This window comes from Diabrotica virgifera, chromosome 8, assembly GCF_917563875.1.
Source record: "Diabrotica virgifera virgifera chromosome 8, PGI_DIABVI_V3a".
Taxonomy (NCBI): Eukaryota; Metazoa; Arthropoda; class Insecta; order Coleoptera; family Chrysomelidae; genus Diabrotica; species Diabrotica virgifera.
The window spans coordinates 51,677-71,472 of NC_065450.1; the positions used below are offsets into that span (position 1 = coordinate 51,677).

Sequence of the window (19,796 nt, forward strand, 5' to 3'; positions counted from 1 at the left end):
TAGTCATACTGTATGTTTTTGATGATGCTGAAAACGAAAATGAGGTTTAATTTAAATTTTATGTGGAGGAACACTCTCAAAATCTCAATTTTACCCTAAAAATAAAAAAAAAATTAATAAACCACGTTTTGTTGCGTTCATATCGTTACAAATCTGTTCTTTTTAATATTTTTTTTTCTGAAATTTTTACAGTACCTATATATGTAGTTCTAACATTGCTGAAGACAGTGGTACCTGTTTCAAGCTTTAGATCTTATCGTGATAAGGGTTATGATTTTTTAAAGTAAAAGGTGCATATTTGTGCATTGCAAAGTTTAATCGCAAAAGTTGAGTTTATTTACGAAATTTGAAATTTAGCTTTTTAATCAAATTTATGTTAATTCAATATACAGTACAAAGAAGTTTTTTAGAAAGTTTTCGATCAAAATGTTTTATAGAAAAAAATAGTGCAACTCTTAATATCGACATTAGAAATCCCACAACAACGCTTATTTTTCGACATACTGACCATTGGTGGTGACTGGCTAATTTTGGTCTTCAATTAGGTTAGGTTAGGTTAGGTACATGATATGAACGATTAGGTTCATAAAATGTTGTATGCACCACGTCAGTAAAGACTCATTATTGAAATCGTCTGTTACACGACTCGTCACTGACTTGGTACATAAATAACAATAGAGATAGAAATAGTTATTTTCCTAACTAGTGCGGAAAGTGATACTTTCACGCAGGAGACTGCCGTTGACCCGAACGACGCGATAGCGGAGTTCGGGCAAGCAGTCGAGTGCGGGGAAGACACTTTCCGCATGAGTTAGGAACAATATTTTTTCTAGGACCGTACGTTTGGAAAAAAAGCCACAAAAAATAAAGTTATATCAATTTTTAACCCGTGTTGAGCTGGCCCCCCCCCACTTGCAAAAATTAAAAAACGAATAGCCCTGATTTATGAGCTTTTTATGAGCTCTCATATTCCGCGAACTAAAAATTTTGAGCTCGTTCCACTGAGCAGGAATTTAATACTTTAGTGGGGGGGGGGGGGGGTTGAGTCAGTAAAATAGGAATATTGAATCGGTTTTTACGGCAGAATTACGAGCTATTTATGAGCTCTTGAAATTATATAGTTTCGATTTTTGAGCTCATCCCCTTCACCCCAAACAACCCTTTAATCGATTTAACTTAAGAGAAAAATGCTGAGAAAACAAAATAAATCGTATTGAGGATATAATTCCTATAGCGTATATACTCTAAGAATAAACTATTAAATCACGTGCATTTCGATTATTGAGCTACAACCCCTTCGCAAGAAAACCACCCTATCTTCCCGGCTTAAGAGGAAGTTGTACTTGAAATGCATTAAATTAATTATTTAGCGACTACATATCATTTAATAATTTATAAGCTTTCAAATTACGGGCATTTAAATCAGTAAATTGCAATTTATTTTATATAGTGCAGTCACTGAAAGTAAAAATCAACGATTACCTTCAACTTCGGTGAACCTTCATCTATTTTCACGAAAATTGGTCAGTGGTTAGAGGATACCTCAAGAAACAAAGGTGACATGATACCACCTTGCGCCTTTACCCTGAGGGTGGATACCGCCCCTTCTCGGGGGTGAAAAATTATTTTATAAAAAATAACTGCACAAATCTATAAAAGAACAAATTATAAGCAAAATGTATTATATAAAGGTATTAAAATAAGTCAATATTTTTAAATTATTAAAGATCAAAAATTTTAATTATTCGTGAAAAAAATGCATGTTTTGAAGCGGTTTCTCGTAAATCACTGAAAAACTGTAAGTTTTTACAAAAAAGTTAATAGTAGTTTTATTCGTATAGCTTATATTCTAAGAATAAACTCTTAAATCACGCGCCTTTCGATTATTGAGATACAACCCCTTCGCAAGAAAACCATCCCATATTCCCGGCTTAAGAGAGAGAGTTGTACTTAAAATAATTTAAATTAATTATTTGTCGACTATATATCGTTTAATAATTTATGAGCTCGCAAAATATACGCATCTCAATTATTGAATTGCCATTTTCTTTCTATAGTGCAGTCACTGAAGGTTAAAATCAACTATGACCTTCGATTTCGGTAAATCTGCATTCATTTTCACGAAAATTGGTGAGCGGATTTTGATGCTATCAACTTTTTCTGGAGCTCATTTTGGATAGGTATTTCTAAGTACTTTGATAAGTATTTAGTACCTACCTAAGTGTTATAAAATGCATCTCTTTCCCGTTATTTAAGCTTGAATACTTAGATTTGAACAGTCGCAGAAAAAAATATACATTTAATTACCAATAACTTACTTTAAATTAACATTAGAGGGTTTGTCAAGTAAGCAATTTATTATATTTTTTATTGGCTTCAATTTTAGTGATGAATATTTTTTTGTAAAAACTTACAGTTTTTGAGTTATTTATGAAAAATCGCTTTAAAGCATGCATTTTCTTTCACAAAAATTAAAATATTTGATCTTTAATAACTCAAAAAGTATTAATTCATTTTAATCACATTATATAACAAATTTTGCTTACAATTTGTCCCTCTCTCGATTTGTGGGGTTATTTTTAATAAAGTAATTTTCACTCCCGAGAAGGGGTGACATATACCCCAGGTTAAAACCCCAAGTTGTTATTGTTAATTCGTGAAAATGAATGGAGATTTACCGAAATCAAAGGTCATAGTTGATTTTTACCTTCAGTGGCTGCACTATAGAAAGAAAATGGCAATTCAATAATTGACACGCGTATATTTCGCAAGCTCATAAATTATTAAACGATATGTAGTCTCCAAATAATTAATTTAAATTATTTTAAGTACAACTCTCTCTTAAGCCGGGAGTATGGGATGGTTTTCTTGCGAAGGGGTTGTAACTCTATAATCGACAGGCGCGTGATTTAAGAGTTTATTCTTAGAATATAAGCTTTACGAATTAAACTACTATTAACTTTTTTGTAAAAACTTACAGTTTTTCAGTGATTTACGAAAAACCGCTTCTTAACATGCATTTTTTTCACGAATAATTAAAATCTTTGATCTTTAATAGCTTAAAAAGTATTGACTTATTTTATTAACTTTATATAATAAATTTTGCTTTTAATTTGTTCTTTTATTGATTTGTGCAGTTATTTTTAATAAAATAATTTTCACCCCCGAGAAGGGGCGGTATCCACCCTCAGAGTAAAGGCGCAAGGTGGTACCATGTCACCTTTGTTTCTTGACGTATCCTCTAACCACTGACCAATTTTCGTGAAAATCGATGAAGGTTCACCGAAATTGAAGGTAATCGTTGATTTTTACCTTCAGTGACTGCACTATACAAAATAAATTGTAATTTACTGATCTAAATTCGCGTAATTTGGAAGCTTATAAATTATTCAATGATATGTCGTCGCCAAATAATTAGTTTAATGCATTTTAAGTACAACTTTCTCTTAAGCCGGGAAGATAGGGTGGTTTTCTTGCGAAGGGGTTGTAGCTCAATAATCGAAATGCACGTGATTTAATAGTTTATTCTTAGAGTATATAAGTTATAGGAATTATATCCGCAATACGATATATTTTAAGTTTTCTCAGCATTTTTCTCTTATGTTAAATCAATTAAAGGGTTGTTTGGGGGGTGAAGGGGATGAGCTCAAAAATCGAAACTATATAATTTCAAGAGCTCATAAATAGCTCGTAATTCTGCCGCAAAAACCGATTCAATATTCCTATTTTTAAGTAGTGGGGGGGGGCTGACTCAGCCCCCCCACTAAAGTATCAAATTCCTGCTCAGTGGAACGAGCTCAAAATTTTTAGTTTGCGGAATATGAGAGCTCATAAATAGCTCATAAATCAGGGCTATTTGTTTTTTGATTTTTGCAAGTGGGGGAGGCCAGCTCAACACGGGTCAATTTTTATTTAGAAGTGAAAATACACAAATTAATTCTTTGACAAGTTTGTCAAAACCAAACTTTCAATATAATGGGTTACCACGACGACGATATTGGTTACCATGACGACGATTCAAAACCATTGTAATTTTCTACTGATCTGACTTTTAAATATTATGTCAAAATAATTTTATTTCATCGAATTATCTCGCTAAATTCATTAAAACATGAACACAATAAGATAAATTTGAAATAAATTAGTAAATAATATCTAAATATTTGTTTGTTGCATGTATTAAAATATATTTTAATGCCATATTACAAGGTATTTTACTTTCCCGCACGCCGTGCGGGAAAATTTACTTTCACGCACGCCGTGAAAATTTAAAAACATAATGGATCAAAGGAGACCATAAAGAGAAAGAAAACTAGTAATAAGAAATCATGTAATTATAATGAAAACTCTAATTACAATTATTATTATTGATTCAATATCAAGGTAGGTATTAATAATACCTTGATATTAAATCAACAATTCTCCATTAGGTCTAACGACTTTCGCATGCAGATAATGTTTTTGTACTCTCCTGCATAACAACCGATTTTTGTTTCCACGCACTTCAGTAAAAATATTTTTCCACCTACCTCTACCGAAAGTATACTTTTCCGGGCCTGATTGTAGGCAGCAAAGTTGTACTTTGTCAAAGTGACGTCATGGTATTTCATTCATGAAATATAACTTATTGACGCCCTGTACAATATTTATTTTCTATTACGTAAGTGTCTATACATTTTAACGTTTATTTATAAAACACCCTATATTTTACAGAATGGTAAAAAAGAGTATATTGTTATTTTTATTTAACAATGTTTACATTAATAATTTGACTTATATTTGACAGTTGACAGTTATATTGTACCTACTTATTACCTACTTGTTAGTTTTAGTTCTAATAAATTTTGTTGGTTAGTTACATAAATAAATTAAGTAAAAATGAAAAAATGACTTGTTATTTGAGGAAGGTGGAAAAACCATATGTATAACATGGGAGTAGAGTGCCTTTTCCTCCCTTGAATGATTACTGCCCTCCGCTACACGTCGGGCAGTAAACTTCATTCTCGGGAGGAAAAGTAGGACTTTCCTTCCTTGTTATACAAATAGCTATTTCATATTTACGCACTTGTACTTGGACAGTAACCATGTCTCTATGGAAAGTCGTATGCACTTTACGGCATACACCGCCATGAGTCTAAAATACTTCCAGCTTCTGGACGGCATATGCCGCTCTGTCCATGTATACAGGGTGTCCCCGAAAATAGTGCGTTTCTTAAAGGTATATGTAAAAGGCACAATGTAGAGCAAAATGGTCTTATAACATTTTTTTCTAAATTCATCAGTGTGCTCAAACAACGAAAATACATTTTGATATGCAAATTGAAGTCTGGCAACAACGCGCAACTCAAAAATCTAAAGATTGAAAAAGTAGGTTTGTAGGTCACTTGCATTTGGTACGTAGAATAATGTAAATATCAACCAAACCCATATCCATTATTTTGCAGGTAGGTACCTAAGATGTCAACAACTCCAAAAATCACACCTTAAATTGTAAATAAACAAGGGGTTATTAGGCTAAATTTCCACAGTCACAGCAAGTTTTTCTAGGCCATGTCATTCAAATTTATGAAAATAAAAATTCACTTATATGGACAACAATGTAATTTTTTTTTGGAAACGGTTAACTTTAGAAAAAAATGTTATAGGACTTTTTTTTTCTAAATTGTGTATTATATCCATACCTTAAAGGAACGCACTATTTTCGAGGACACCCTGTATAATGCGGCTTATGCCGTTTTGTACGGAAACGTGTGTTTTATTTCTTTTCAAATAAGAAAATTGTTTTGATTTTCCGTTACACAATTTAATGTATTGGTTATTACGATGCTTCGATAGAATTCGCATATTTTATATTTCTGTCTCCTTTTTAAAACTTAGTTGAAATATTTCTTACTATTTAGATAATAATTTTTGTTTCCTGAGACTCTGAGACACCATTCAAATGTTCAGCTATTTATAAAGGTTGTTATACATTATACATATAGGGTGGAAGGCACTTATGGAATAAAATTATTTCTGTCTTTGCTTAAAAAAATTGTGAAAAATGCTGAGACCCATCGATTTTTAAATAAAAATTTGCACTTTTTAAACATAAATTCAAATGTACAGGGTGATCCTTGCAAGTCTAGCAGAGTCCATAAGCTTTATTTTTAATAACACACCCTGTATATTCTTATATTTTTAAAATCTGCTTAATAACCTGATTTCACCGAACTATATCATGCAGGGTGTATTATCAATAATACAGGGTGAAATTTGGAAATTAACAAGTATGGAAAACACATAAAATTGTTTGTTACCTTATTTTAAAAAATTATAAAAATACTGGGACATGTCAACTTTTAAATTCAAATGGGCGTTAAGTATACAAACATAAATTAAAATATACAGGGTGATTCACGCAAGTACAGCATAGTCCATGATCATTTAGTTTTAATGGACCACCTTGTATATTTTTATATTTTTAGAATCTGCTAAACAACCTCATATCAAAAAAGTGTACACCTCTTATGTAGGACCTATTATGAATAATACAAGGTGAAATTTTAAAATTATATATAATTTTCTTCAAGATACTAATAGGCTATTGATTATGTATTTTAGAAAAGAACTACAACATTAACGTGGTTTTACTATTTCATTTAGTCGATGGACCTCTAGGTATGAAGAAACCGCGGAGTTCTACCATTTAAAGGGATGCGTTTTTAAGAAAGGGGTGAATTAGTCCCTAGGCACATGACGAATTAGTGTGAGTTCTATGCACTTTTCGTACAAACACATCTACAGTAGAATTGTTCTAGATTAAATTTACTATCGAAATATCACATTTTAAAGTCAAAAGTAGTTTTTTTTACAAAAATATATTCAAAAGAAAAGCAAGAAAAAAACACGAAAGATAGCAATCTTGTTTTTTGCCCCATAACTTTTTTCCACAGGGATATAGGTATAGGCATTGCTTCAGGAAAAAAAACTACCATCTTTTTTTTTTCAAATGGCCTTTAGTAAAAGTCTCTGTGATTGACAGTTTCCGAAATATGATTTTTTAAAATTCGCCGCTCACAGCATTTTTGGGCCATTTTCCCCATTATTTCGCAAACATTGTTCTGTAACTTTTTCTACGCAGCTTTAGGTACGTGCGATGTTTGAATTAATAGGAAGAAAATTCAATTACCTTTAAAATGGTCTATTGTAGAAGGCTGAATAATTATTTTTAAGCAAGATATGGTTTTTCAAAATTTTATACATTTAATGAATTTTGATATATTTCACGACTATTTTTAAATTTCTCATTATATCTTATTTATTGTATATTTATGTATATACATTGTGCAATAAGAAAGAAAGCTTATTTTTTTACTTTACATTGATGTATTGTAAAAAATTCTAGGACTATATTTAAACAAGATATGCTTTTTCAAAATGTGACATATCCACATGCAATAGATCCCACTAAGTTGGAATGATAATATGGAAAACTTTTTTATTATTAACTTCATGAAAAAAAAAACATTCTTTATAAAATGCTCTGCATAGTCTGAAACCTACGATGCAATCATCAGATATAAAATTTTATCAATAGTATACGAGGTATGTTAAAAAATATGAAGTTCGCTTAAGAGTAAAGTACCTTTACATTTCACAATATTGAAAAGTGTTATGAAGAAAAGTTATTTGGAATTATGGTATAATATGAAATTATCTTCTAATTGAAAAAAAAAAAATTTAAAATTTTTCTCAAATTACGGATAGGTACCCTTGGATATCCTACTGATATATTGTTTAAAAATAGTACTAGAATTTTTTTCAATACACCATTTTAAAGTAAAGAAAATAAGATTTTAAAATCCACAATGTAAATACCTAAATGTAGAAGAAAAAAAGTCATAACGAGGAATTTAAAAAATAATCCTAAAAAATATCAAAAATCATTAAAAGTACAAAACCTTGATAGAAACTTTCTAAAGCATAACTTGCTTAAAAATAGTCGTATAACCCTATACAATAGACTATATAGAGATGCGCATGTATACCTAGAGATGCGCAGAAAAAAGTTACAGAACAATGTTTGCGAAATAATGGGGAAAATGGCCCAAAAATGCTGTGAGCAGCGAATTTTGAAAAATCCTATTTCAGAAACTATAAATCCTAGAGACTTCTACCGAACAAAGTTTTACAGAGTAAGGATGAAAATTGTTTTTAGCTGAAGCAATGCCTATACCTATATCCCCGTGGAAAAATGTTATGGAGCAAAAACAGAATTGCTTTCTTTCGTGTTTTTTCTTGCTTTTCTTTTGAATATATTTTTGCAAAAAAATATTTTTGACTTTAAAATATGATATTTCGATAGTAAATTTAACCTGGATCAATTTTTCTGTAGACGTGTTTGTACCAAAACTTCATAGAACTCACCCCAATTTACCCTGTGCCTAGGGACTAATTCACCCCTGTCTGAAAAACGCGCACCCATTTAAATGGTAGCACTCCGCGGTTTTTTCAAATCTAGAGGTCCATTGACCATAGGAGACAATAAAATTCCGTTAACGTTGTAGTTCCTTTTAGCTTTCTTATTTTGAACATAATCAATAGCCTATAAATCGGTGCCGCCCAAAATCCCGACAGCCAAAATCCCGACAGCCAAAATCCCGACGGCCAAAACACCGACACGCCAGAATCCCGACACGCCAGAATCCCGACAGGCCAAAATCCCGACATGCAACAATCCTCGCATAAGTAAAAATTCCGACTTTTGTTTAACACTTTTAATACAAAATACTTTGGTTAGTAACAAAAAATAAAAAACAGATGGCCATAAACAAAAAACAAGAAATAAATGTAATTATATGTTAAAAAGAAACTTATCAAACCTGTCGGGATTCTGGCCTGTTGGGATTTTGGCCTGTCGGGATTCTGGCGTGTCGGGATTTTGGCCGTCGGGATTGTGGCTGTCGGGATTTTGGCTGTCGGGATTTTGGAGTAGACCTCCTATAAATACAGTCGGAGAAATGAAAGAATACCCATGAACGAACAGATAAAACACGCTGTAATTTCCTGTCACCGTGTCACACAAAAAATTGGCCAGCGCAAGTACACGTAATAATTATTGTTACATGTACTTGCACTGGACAATTTTCTTTGTGACACGGTGACAGGAAAATACAGCGTGTTTTATATGTTCGTTCATGGGTATTCTTTTATTTTTTCTACTGTACCTACTTCAAATTTTGAACGGGATAATTTATCATGCTTTAAATAACAGTATTATTTTTAAACTAGCTAAATAAAGGCATACTTTTCTAAACTAAGTATTAAATCTATTCTTCTTATCCGTTACGGATGTTGGACACTAACATGGCTATTCTGACTTTGTTGACTGCTGCCCTGAAAAGTCCGGTAGTGGTTAAGTTAAACCATTTTCGCAGGTTATGCAGCTAGGATATCCTTCTTCGTCCTGGACCTCTTTTCCCATGCACTTTACCTTGAAGTATGGTCCGAAGTAGGTCATATCGTTGTTCATTGCGCATTATGTGGCCCAGGTATTCCAGTTTGCGACGTTTTATGGTGACGACTAGTTCGCGCTCTTTACCCATTCTATGTAGAACTTCTTCGTTGGTAAATCTATTGGGTTTTGTATTTAATGTCCTGACAAAATTTATAAATACAGTCGAACCCGCTTATCGGAATAGCCTTTGTACCAGGCAAAAATATTCTTATAACCGGGATATTCTAATAACCGATCATTGGTGGCTAGTCGAAATAAGTGTACCGAATATAAGTAATAATATTATTTACATACTATGCCAATGTGTAGTTTTACATACTATGCCAATATGTAGTTTAATATACTATGCCAATATGTATATCATATATGTACCTACATAATCAGTATAATATGTAAATGTTTTTAGGTCTTTTTACGTCAATAATACAGTAGTGTAACTACTACTTATCTATGTATGTGTTAAATACCAAATTACATATTATATATGTGAATGAATACAGTAGCAGTAGGTAATTAATATAAAATGTATGCAATATATTTTCTTATATTGCATTTTTCTTATATTCTATAAATATTTTCTTACTAAAATGCATATAACAAAATTACTTATTTTTTCTTGAGAAATTATCGGTAATTATAGCTTTTTTGGTGTTAATCCCTGTGGTCATCCTTAATCCATTGGTTGAATCGAACTTTTATTGGCGGCAAGAAATGGATGAATTTAACAAAGCCATAATTCACATCTTGCAAACAAGTAGGTAAATACTCTCTGGGTGAATTCTAAATAAACTGCTTCTAACAATTTTATAGCAGACAACAGTGCCTTTGTGTAGAGAAATAAAAATTACTTTATGACCCATGCATTTGTCGGCTAAAGGTCGAATTGGTAGGTACTCGTAACAAAGTAATTATGGAGAAATCTGACGACTAGGTCGAAGCGCGTGTTGATACGAGCTTCAGGTATTTAAAAATTTAAGCGTCGTTTAAACACAACGATAAGTCACAGCAACTAGTTGTGATGACAAGTTGAAACGCTGTTTAGACGCTGCGATTCAATGCGATACCACCTTCAACCCAACTCCAACTTTGATAAGTTGTGCGATGCACCGTTTACACACAGTGATAAGTTGCAACAACTCGATTGACCTTGATAAGTTGTTTGATTTATCGCTGTGTTTAAACGACCCTTTAGACGTCGGCAAAGAGAGATAATAATATATATAATAGTGAGAACGACAGAGAGCACAGTACAACTCCACAGGGCTGTAAAATTAGTAATATTTACTTTGTGATAAGATGGACACATGGTTGGACATCCTACCTTCAAGAATATTTATTACACCGCGCCAGTGGGGCCGTTAAAAATATTAGTAGTTGGTTAATTCACACAATGATAAAAATTAAATCCCAACGTAATTAGACCACAAAATTACGACGACACTGATGTATTCCCTGGTTTACCCAGCTGAAAGGGTTTTTGAAATGTATACCTGTACCACCAACCCATGTCACTCAACGCTCACCATAAATAACCATATTTATTTGTTCAAGGATCGTAAACACAAAATTTTGGGAGGAATTTCTCTATTTCAAATTGCGTTTACTGTAGTTCATGTAGAGTTGAATCGCGTCTTCAGAGTTTATCTTTTTCTGTTACATTTTTTTATTTCACTCAGAATGTCGCTTCACGCGCTTCGACCTAGTCGTAAGATTTCTCCATTACCCTAATAATATCTAATCCATCACTACAGGCGCTTCACGATTGACAATAATACCAAACATAATTTAAATTTTTAGTAAATTGCAAAAAAAATATTCGTTGACCTGCAAAATATGCTAATAAGCGGTATTATCTAATTAGAACCTATTCCAATAAAAGGATAAATTTATTAAGGAGTAAATGGAAACATTTCGGGAACTCGAATTTATATTCCATAAACCGGGATATTCCTATAACAGGGATTCTAATAAGCGGGTTCGACGGTAATTTCTAAATTTCCCCTTGTATTATTCATATTATTATGGACCCTACATAATACACTTTTTTGATATGAGGTTGTTTAGCAGATTCTAAAAATATTAAAATATACAGGGTGATCCATTAAAACAAAAGATCATGGACTATGCTGTACTTGCTGTACTGAATCATTTTGTATATTTAAAATTAGATATGTTTGTAAAGCGCCCATTTAAATTTAAAAGTTGACGTGTCCCAGAATTTTTTATAATGTTTTAAAATAAGGACACAAACAATTTTATTCCTTAAGTGGTTTCCATACTTGTTAATGTATTTCAAAATTTCACACTGTGTTATTCACAATACAGCATACATGATATAGTTCGTTGAAATCAGGTTGTTCAGCAGCTTTTAAAACTATAAGAATATACAGGGTATTCTATTAAAAATAGAGCATATGGATTCTGCTAGACTTGCACGGATTACGCTGTATATTTAAATTTATATTTAAACAGTGCACATTTTTATTCAAAAATTGACGGGTCTCAATGCTTTTTGTCTCAATGTTTTTTATAATTTTTTTTTAAAAGGACAGATAATTTTATTTTATAAGTGCCTTCCACACTGTATATTTTTCTAGCCAGTGTAGTGTTATATTTTAGAACTCCTCCTATAATACACTGGGGTGCAAAATTAACCGGACACCTTAAAGATGGGTCATTTTTTATGTCTGGAATTTCCTAAATCTGTTGTCCGATTTAAGTGATGTTTTTAATATATTATAGCCTTATTCTTTAACAATATCTCTGTAACAGTATTATTGCTAAACAGTTAAATTTTCAGTGTATACCGGGTGTACCAATCAAACTGTGTTTTTTTTCTAAAATTTGGTATCACCCTGTGGAACATTCTAGCATTTATAAAATACTGAAATTAAATTCCAAGGCTCCATAGGCTCATGTTTTCTCAACATTTTGTTTTTTGATTCATTCGTATACATTGGACCATAAAAAAGTTAGGTACTTAAACAACTAGCCATGTTTTTCATCAATACAGGGTGTTTTAAATAAGTATGGCCAACTTTAAGGGGAAATTCTGCATAAAAAATAATGAGAGTTTGCTTTATAAACGGTATGTCCGAAAATGCTTCGTTTCCGAGATAGGGGGTGTTGAAATTTTATTAGAAAATGACGATTTATTTATTACTTTAAAAGCGGTTGAGATATTTAAATGAAATTTGGTCGGGTGTAAGACGTAGTTATTGCACATTTTTTGACATACAATTAAGCATTTAATATTCACCATTGGCGCGCATGCGGGTAATATAACCGTCATATTACCCGTATTCGCGCCAATAGCGAATATTAAATTCTTAGTTGTATGTCAAAAAATGTACAATAACTACGTCTTAAAACCCACCAAATTTCATTTGCATATCTCAAGCGGTTTTAAAGCAATAAATAAATCGTCAAAATGTAAGAATGTCAGAAAAATTTCAACACCCTCTATTTCAGAAACGAAGCATTTGCCGAAATAGGTTTATAAAGCAAACTGTCATTATTTTTTCATGTAGAATTATCACTTGAAGTTTTCCACACTTGTTTTAAAACACCCTGTATTCATGAAAAACATGGGTAATTGTTAAAATGTCTAACTTTTTTATGGTCCAACATAAGCGAATGAATCAAAAAACAAAATGTTGAGAAAACATGAATCAATAGTTGGGTTTTAATTTTAGTATGCTATAAATGCTAGAATATTCCACAGGGTGATGCGAATTTTGAGAAAAATACACAGTGTCACTGGTACACCCGGTATACAATGAAAATTTGCCCGTTTATTAACAATATTATTACAGCGATATTGTTAACGAATAAGGCTATTAGACCTGGATCCCGCGTAAGAAAGAAAAGTTGATTAATAGCAAGCTGAAAATTTGTTAATAGCTTAACGGTGTCTAGTCGGACAAACTTTGATGCACGGGAACACTGGAATAGGGGAAGTTTTAATTGTGGAGCATGATAAACGTGTCGTCCTGACAAGTTTATGATTGTGAAAAATAGCAAGTTGTTTTTAAGTTTATTCGATAGCCAACGTTATGTAATATATGCGAAAATGTTTGTCCGACAAAAATGTTGGGCATTTTAACGAGTCCGACACGTAGAACATGTCACATCACAGGAATTATGTTGGTGATGAATAGCAGTCTGATTTTTGCATGAGCGTTTAGTGAAAGGTTAAAAAAGCAATTGGAAGTTCTGTCCGACAAAATTAATGGGAAGTTTTCGTAGTCGGACATTCTAAACAGGTAAGATATAGACAAAAATGCTGGTGATAAATAGCTTTCCGACAAAGACGAAATTTAATTAAGTAAATTATTCCTTACCAAGAATGACTGTTGTCGGAAAAAAATAAGGGGTAGATTTTGTAGTCGGACAATTTAAAAAAATAATTTTTGAAATTTCAATAAGGGGTGATTATTCTATGTCAAAAGTACCTGCAATCAATTACAATCGATATCTTTCGATTTATCTCAACATCATTTATATACCTCACTGTAATACATTTATAGTAGATCAGGCAAATTCTATTATGGATTGAGTGGTCTAGCTATCTTTGTCTGCCACATGCGCGGGATCGCTTGGTTAAAAGAGATAGATAGACCACCTATCGACTTTTTGCACTGTATTCCCTGTCTACCCTTATGTCTATGAATACATTTACATTTAAGAAAAACTGTCACTTTTGACAATAATTCATAATAAATTGCAATCGTAACTTCAAATTTAAACTAATCGATTTATTTTGGCAGCAAATTATTTCTTGCCATGTGACATATTAATTACATTATTATTTCATTTGTAGAAAGTTGAGAAAAATTACGTTATACAATTTTAGTAATAATTTATTTAGGTACCCTTTTTCAATCAAGCAAAGAATTATAGCACGAAGAATGATATTCAATAGGACTTTCACAATTATCTGGCAACTGAACCTCATTGAAATGACCAAGTATTTTACTAACTTTGTAAAATGTTCGAAAATTACTCAAAAATGTTCCGTTGAATGGTTTCACTTTTGATTTGGTGACTTAAAATTTAAACTGTTGACACTCAAAAATAGACACAAAAACACTCCATAGTTAATATAAATTTTAATTCCCAACACACGTGGCAAACAGAAACTCAGAGACCATGTATGTACTTTCAAGTGTCACACTGACAAATGCAGCCTTCTAATACATACTTCTAAGCATAATGTGTCATATTTACGTCTATTCTTATAAGCACCGAAGTTTTAGGCTCTTCACATTTTTCAATGTCGTTTACAGGGTTAAGATTTGAGTATGGAAAAAAATGTATACAACGTTTTTTGTAGGAAATTTTTCGTACTTTCTGATGCGGGTAATTAGAAAACCCTAAGAGATTGCTTTCACATGTTCTTTGACATTTTTTATTGTCATTTTGAGAATATCTAGAACAAAATCCACCCAAAAAAATAATCGTTTTGCAATATATACATGCATTGATACTTACCTCATTGTTTTCGGAGTGTGCATGTATATATATGCACACAACTAAAATAGCTTTATCAATATGTGACTAAGTCATTCTGAAAAAATGTTTTTTATTTATTTCCTTCGATTTTCCCAAACTTTTTGTCCGACATATAACTTTTTGCGTTACAAAATATAATTTGTACATAAACAAATCCAAATTAGCTTGCTATTTATCACCAACATTTTTGTCTATATCTTACATATTTAGAATGTCCGACTAGGGAAATTTCCCATTCACTTTGTCCGACAGAACTTCCAATTTATTTTTTAACCTTTCATTAAACTCTCATGCAAAAATCAGACTGCTATTCATCACCAACATAGTTCCTGTGATGTGACATGTTCTACGTGTCGGACTCGTTAAAATGACCAACCTTTTTGTCGGACAAACATTTTTTCATATATTATATAACGTTGGCTATTGAATAAACTTAAAAACAACTTGCTATTTTTCACCATCATAAACTTGTCAGGACGACACGTTTATCATGCTCCATTGTTAAAACTTCCCCTGTTTCAGTGTTCCCGTGCATCAATGTTTGTCCGACTAGACACCGTTAAGCTATTAACAAATTTTCAGCTTGCCATTAATCAACTTTTTTTTCTTACGCAGGATCCAGGTCTATATAACATATTAAAAAACCATTTAAATCGGACAGCAGACATCAAAAATGACCCATTTTTAAAGTGTCCGGTTAATTTTGCACCCCAGTGTATTTAGGTATATGTATTGTTTTTTTAATTTTTCTTTTAATAAGCTAATCGGCTTATGATCCCTGTAAGGTATGTTTTGCATGTGTTTTTTCTTTAAATTCTGATTGTTCATTTTTAAATTATTTAATTTTTCTAAAGCATGAGCATTAACTAATGATTCAGATACAATAATCGGTGATTCATTTTTTTTTCATTTCAAGCATTCAAAGATAAATTGTTTGCAGAAATATATTTTAAAATAAATAATAGCAGTACATTGATAACTTTATCTTAAGTCGTCTACCATGGAGCCGCCCATGGTGCAGCTACTGGAGCTGATAATGGTGCAGCTAAGGGAGCTGATAATGGAGCAATGCCTCCCCATGGAGCAGCAGAGTAAGCAGAAATTACAGGTCCAACTGAAGGTGCAAGTAGTGGTGAAGAGACAATTGGTCCTACGCTTCTAGTGAGTAGAGGAGCAGAAAGAACAGGTCCAACTGAAGGTGCAAGTAGTGGTGAAGAGACAACTGGTCCTAAGCTTCTGGTGAGCAGAGGAGCTGGAGCTGCTAGTCCAATCGGTAAAGATCTAGCAATGAGTGGTGATGATACAATGGGTGAAGGCACAACTGTTTGTGATACGAGTGGTGAAGAATATGCTGAGATAACGGGGCTGCCAGATAGTACTCCAGCGTGAGCATAAGCCAAAATGGCGGCGAGAACGATAATCTGTAAAATTAGTAAAGTTCTATGATTAAAAAGATAAAAATTAATACACTATATTATACATTGCTCTTCAGATAAACCTATCCACTTTAAATTACTTTTGAACCACTGATTATTAGGAGAAGCGCAAAAATACGTCAAATAATAATAGAAGGGGGAGACATTATGCCATATTTAAGCTTGCTGGGAAAGTCACCCTTCACACCCCGTACATCTCTTAATTTTTTTTTTAAATTACTATCATCTTTTTTTATTTTATATTTTTGGATTCTCCTCGTTGTACTAATTTCAACAATGTATAACAGGTGATACTTTTATAGTGATTAGTTTATGAGAAAAATAAATAAAAAAGCAAGAATACTGGATTGAAAAAAATAATATTTTAAAAATTTTATTCCAAACATATACAATATATAATAATATATTGTTGATTATTTCATTCATAGGAGATTCTGACCAATAGACAGCTACAGAAATAAAAATTAAAGTGATAGTTTTTGATAATATCCCGTCGTCAAGTATATTACGTCAGATGCCCTTCGTTGCTACGAAAAAATATATTCAGTGACATTAATGACAATTATTACTGTTTTAATAAATATAAAAGTGATGACTTTCAACCGTCAAATATTTATAACAACTGTGTGTTTAACTGTAGTAATTTGTACTTACATAAATAAATTACAATAAAGTTTTGATTTTGAACAGTTTTATTCATGAAATATTCGCAGCAAAATGCACTCGATCTCTAAAATTATTATCGAATTGTTTCCCTCGTGCCATTTTGACATAATTTCACTCCCCTTCGGGTCGTGAAATTAAAACTCTCAAAGCGTCACTTGGAAAAAATTCGATAATTTTAGAGCTCTGGTGCAATTACTACTGAAAATGTCTGCCGTTTATTATAATACCATTGTATGGAGATGAATGGCGGTCATTTTGAACTATTTTATTCTAAAAATTTTAGGTGGTGAAGTGTTTTTTTTTATTTGTGGCTTTAGCACTTAGCTATTTAGCCAGATACTTTAATACATATTTATATGTTGATAATAATAATTATTACTAATGCAAAAAACAAACTATTAGTAGTGAAAGGTTTATTCTAAGTATTTGTAATAAAATTGTTAAAAAAATAATTTTTTTCAATCTTGTTTTCTGGCTTTTGTATTTATTTTTCCCATAAACTATTCACTATAAGCCTCATGTGTTATACGTTTTTAAAATCAGTACATAAAGGAGAATCCAAAAATCAAATCAAAAAAGTAGTAATTAAAAAAAATAAGGGATAGTACGGATGTCACAGGGTCCTTTTCCCGGCAAGCTTAAATACGGCATAATGTCTCCCCCTTTAATTAGTATTTGACGTATTTTTGCGCTTTCCTTATAAAGCAGTAGTTCAAAAGTTATTTAAGGTTGATAGTTTTATCTGAAGAGAAGTGTATATACAGACATACATATATTTACATACATACATACATACAAATAAATAATAAAATATATAAGCTCTTGGACGATTCTTGGAAGTCTTATATTTAGTAGTGGAGTGCGGAATTAATAGATCGTAGGTTACAAAAAATTGCTTGCATTTAAGAAACTAGATGAAACGGACAACAAGCGCAAGAACTAGGTTATGAATGGTGTAAATGGAAAAGTGACACTAGGAATGGAGTTGGTATAATTTCTGATATTGAAATGAAAGATAACGTAGTAGAAGTTGTAAGATCAGATGATAGAATAATGTCAGCGAAATTCGTGCGTGATAAAGAAGTATTGAATGTGTGCATGTTGTTCTTCTCAAACAAGGCTGAGTGAGAATCAAAGAAAAGCTTTAATGGAAAAACTGAGACACTTTTCATATTCTAAATTATAAAATAGATTTTAAGATTAACAGAATCTAGAATTTAGAGTTAACAGATAAGGCAAATTTTGAATAAAATGGAATTTGAACAAATTGTTAAAAGAAAATATTCTACCATTATGGACAAGGTAGTAATAAGATAATGACGGGAATAAGTAATAAAAACTCAATAAGAAACATAGAAATAAGAAATATGAAAGAAGGGAGAAAAAAATAGAAAGCGAAAAATAAACACAATATATTAATATTTAAGAAAATCAAAATGCATGAATTAACACGTAGTTACAGATATAACTTTAGATATAGATAATATTTGAAATAATAAACCAAAAGGATAAAAATATAAACACAACCTTTGTCAATAGTGATTCACTTACTTTTGAAACCATATTGATAAATTGTAGTTGTAGTACTGTAGACTGAAGCAACTGATACAATTTTTGATTTTAGTTTCGTCTTATATACTCATATTACGAAAAACATTTGCAGAAGATTCTAGGTCAGGTGTCAAAAAGTGGCTATTAATACCAGATTTTATTTTACTGAAATGTAATTTATTAAAAATTTATTCAAATATTTTATCAAATGCTGTAATAATTATTACGATCAATAACGCATCCTTCAATGAGGACAAGGTAGGAATATAGATAAAAATAAAACCGAAAATCTGCAATTCTAACATAGTTAACTTGACTAAAAACTGAGTAGTTTTGATGGGAATAAAATAGTATTGGTAATCTGATAGAGTTCTGTACTTTATGTCTTTGCTTTTCGGAGACTTATGCTATAACGTTTATCACTGTTACTTCTCTAATGAATTTCTTGTTTAGATATTTAATATTTATGCACCATCAGTAGAAACAGAATTGATATGTCAGTTAAATATTCGCGCTTAAGATATCTTCATACCATTACACAGTTGCCAATGTTATCCACCTTGCATCTCCGTCATATATCTGGACTTCCAGCTCTGTCCCATAGAGTCTTACCATCGATTTTTCGAAGGGTTTTCATCCTCCGCTGTTTCGAGTAATCTTTTTGTCCTCTCTGAGTCAGGTCGTGTTTCTGCCGCGTATGTCATTATTGGTCTGATGACTGTTTTGTAAATTCTGCCTTTCATTTCTTTTCCGATATTTTTATTTCTCCATATTGTGTCATTCAGGCAACCTGTGGCTCTATTTGCTCTATTCACTTGATCTTTCACTTCTGTTTCGAGTCTTCCGTAGCTAGATAGTGTGATGCCTAAGGCCCGCTTGCTCATTCGGAGTTCAACTCAAGTTCGGCGCCATTACCGAGTTCACGGCATGAAGTGCGTACCACCGTACAATGCACTTCATGCCTTGAAATCGGTTATGGCGCTGAACTTGAGTTGAACTCCGAATGAGCAAGCGGGCCTAAGTATTTAAACTTCATCACTTATTCTATTATCTGACCTTCCAGCTCCAATTTACATCTTATTGGATATGCTGTTATAACCATGCATTTTGTCTTTTTTGGGGAAATTAAC

The 19,796-nt window shown here is 32.0% G+C and overlaps 1 protein-coding gene across 1 annotated transcript; it reads right to left on the reverse strand.

The window, feature by feature from the left end:
- Positions 1-15,943: 15,943 nt before the first annotated feature.
- Positions 15,944-18,814, reverse strand: LOC126889364 (calphotin-like). Its single transcript, XM_050657608.1, has 2 exons — positions 18,667-18,814; positions 15,944-16,434 (listed from the first exon to the last, which is right to left on the reverse strand). Exons 1-2 carry the CDS (start codon positions 18,676-18,678, stop codon positions 16,009-16,011), a joined length of 438 nt encoding a protein of 145 aa, XP_050513565.1. The 5' UTR covers positions 18,679-18,814; the 3' UTR covers positions 15,944-16,008.
- Positions 18,815-19,796: the final 982 nt, after the last annotated feature.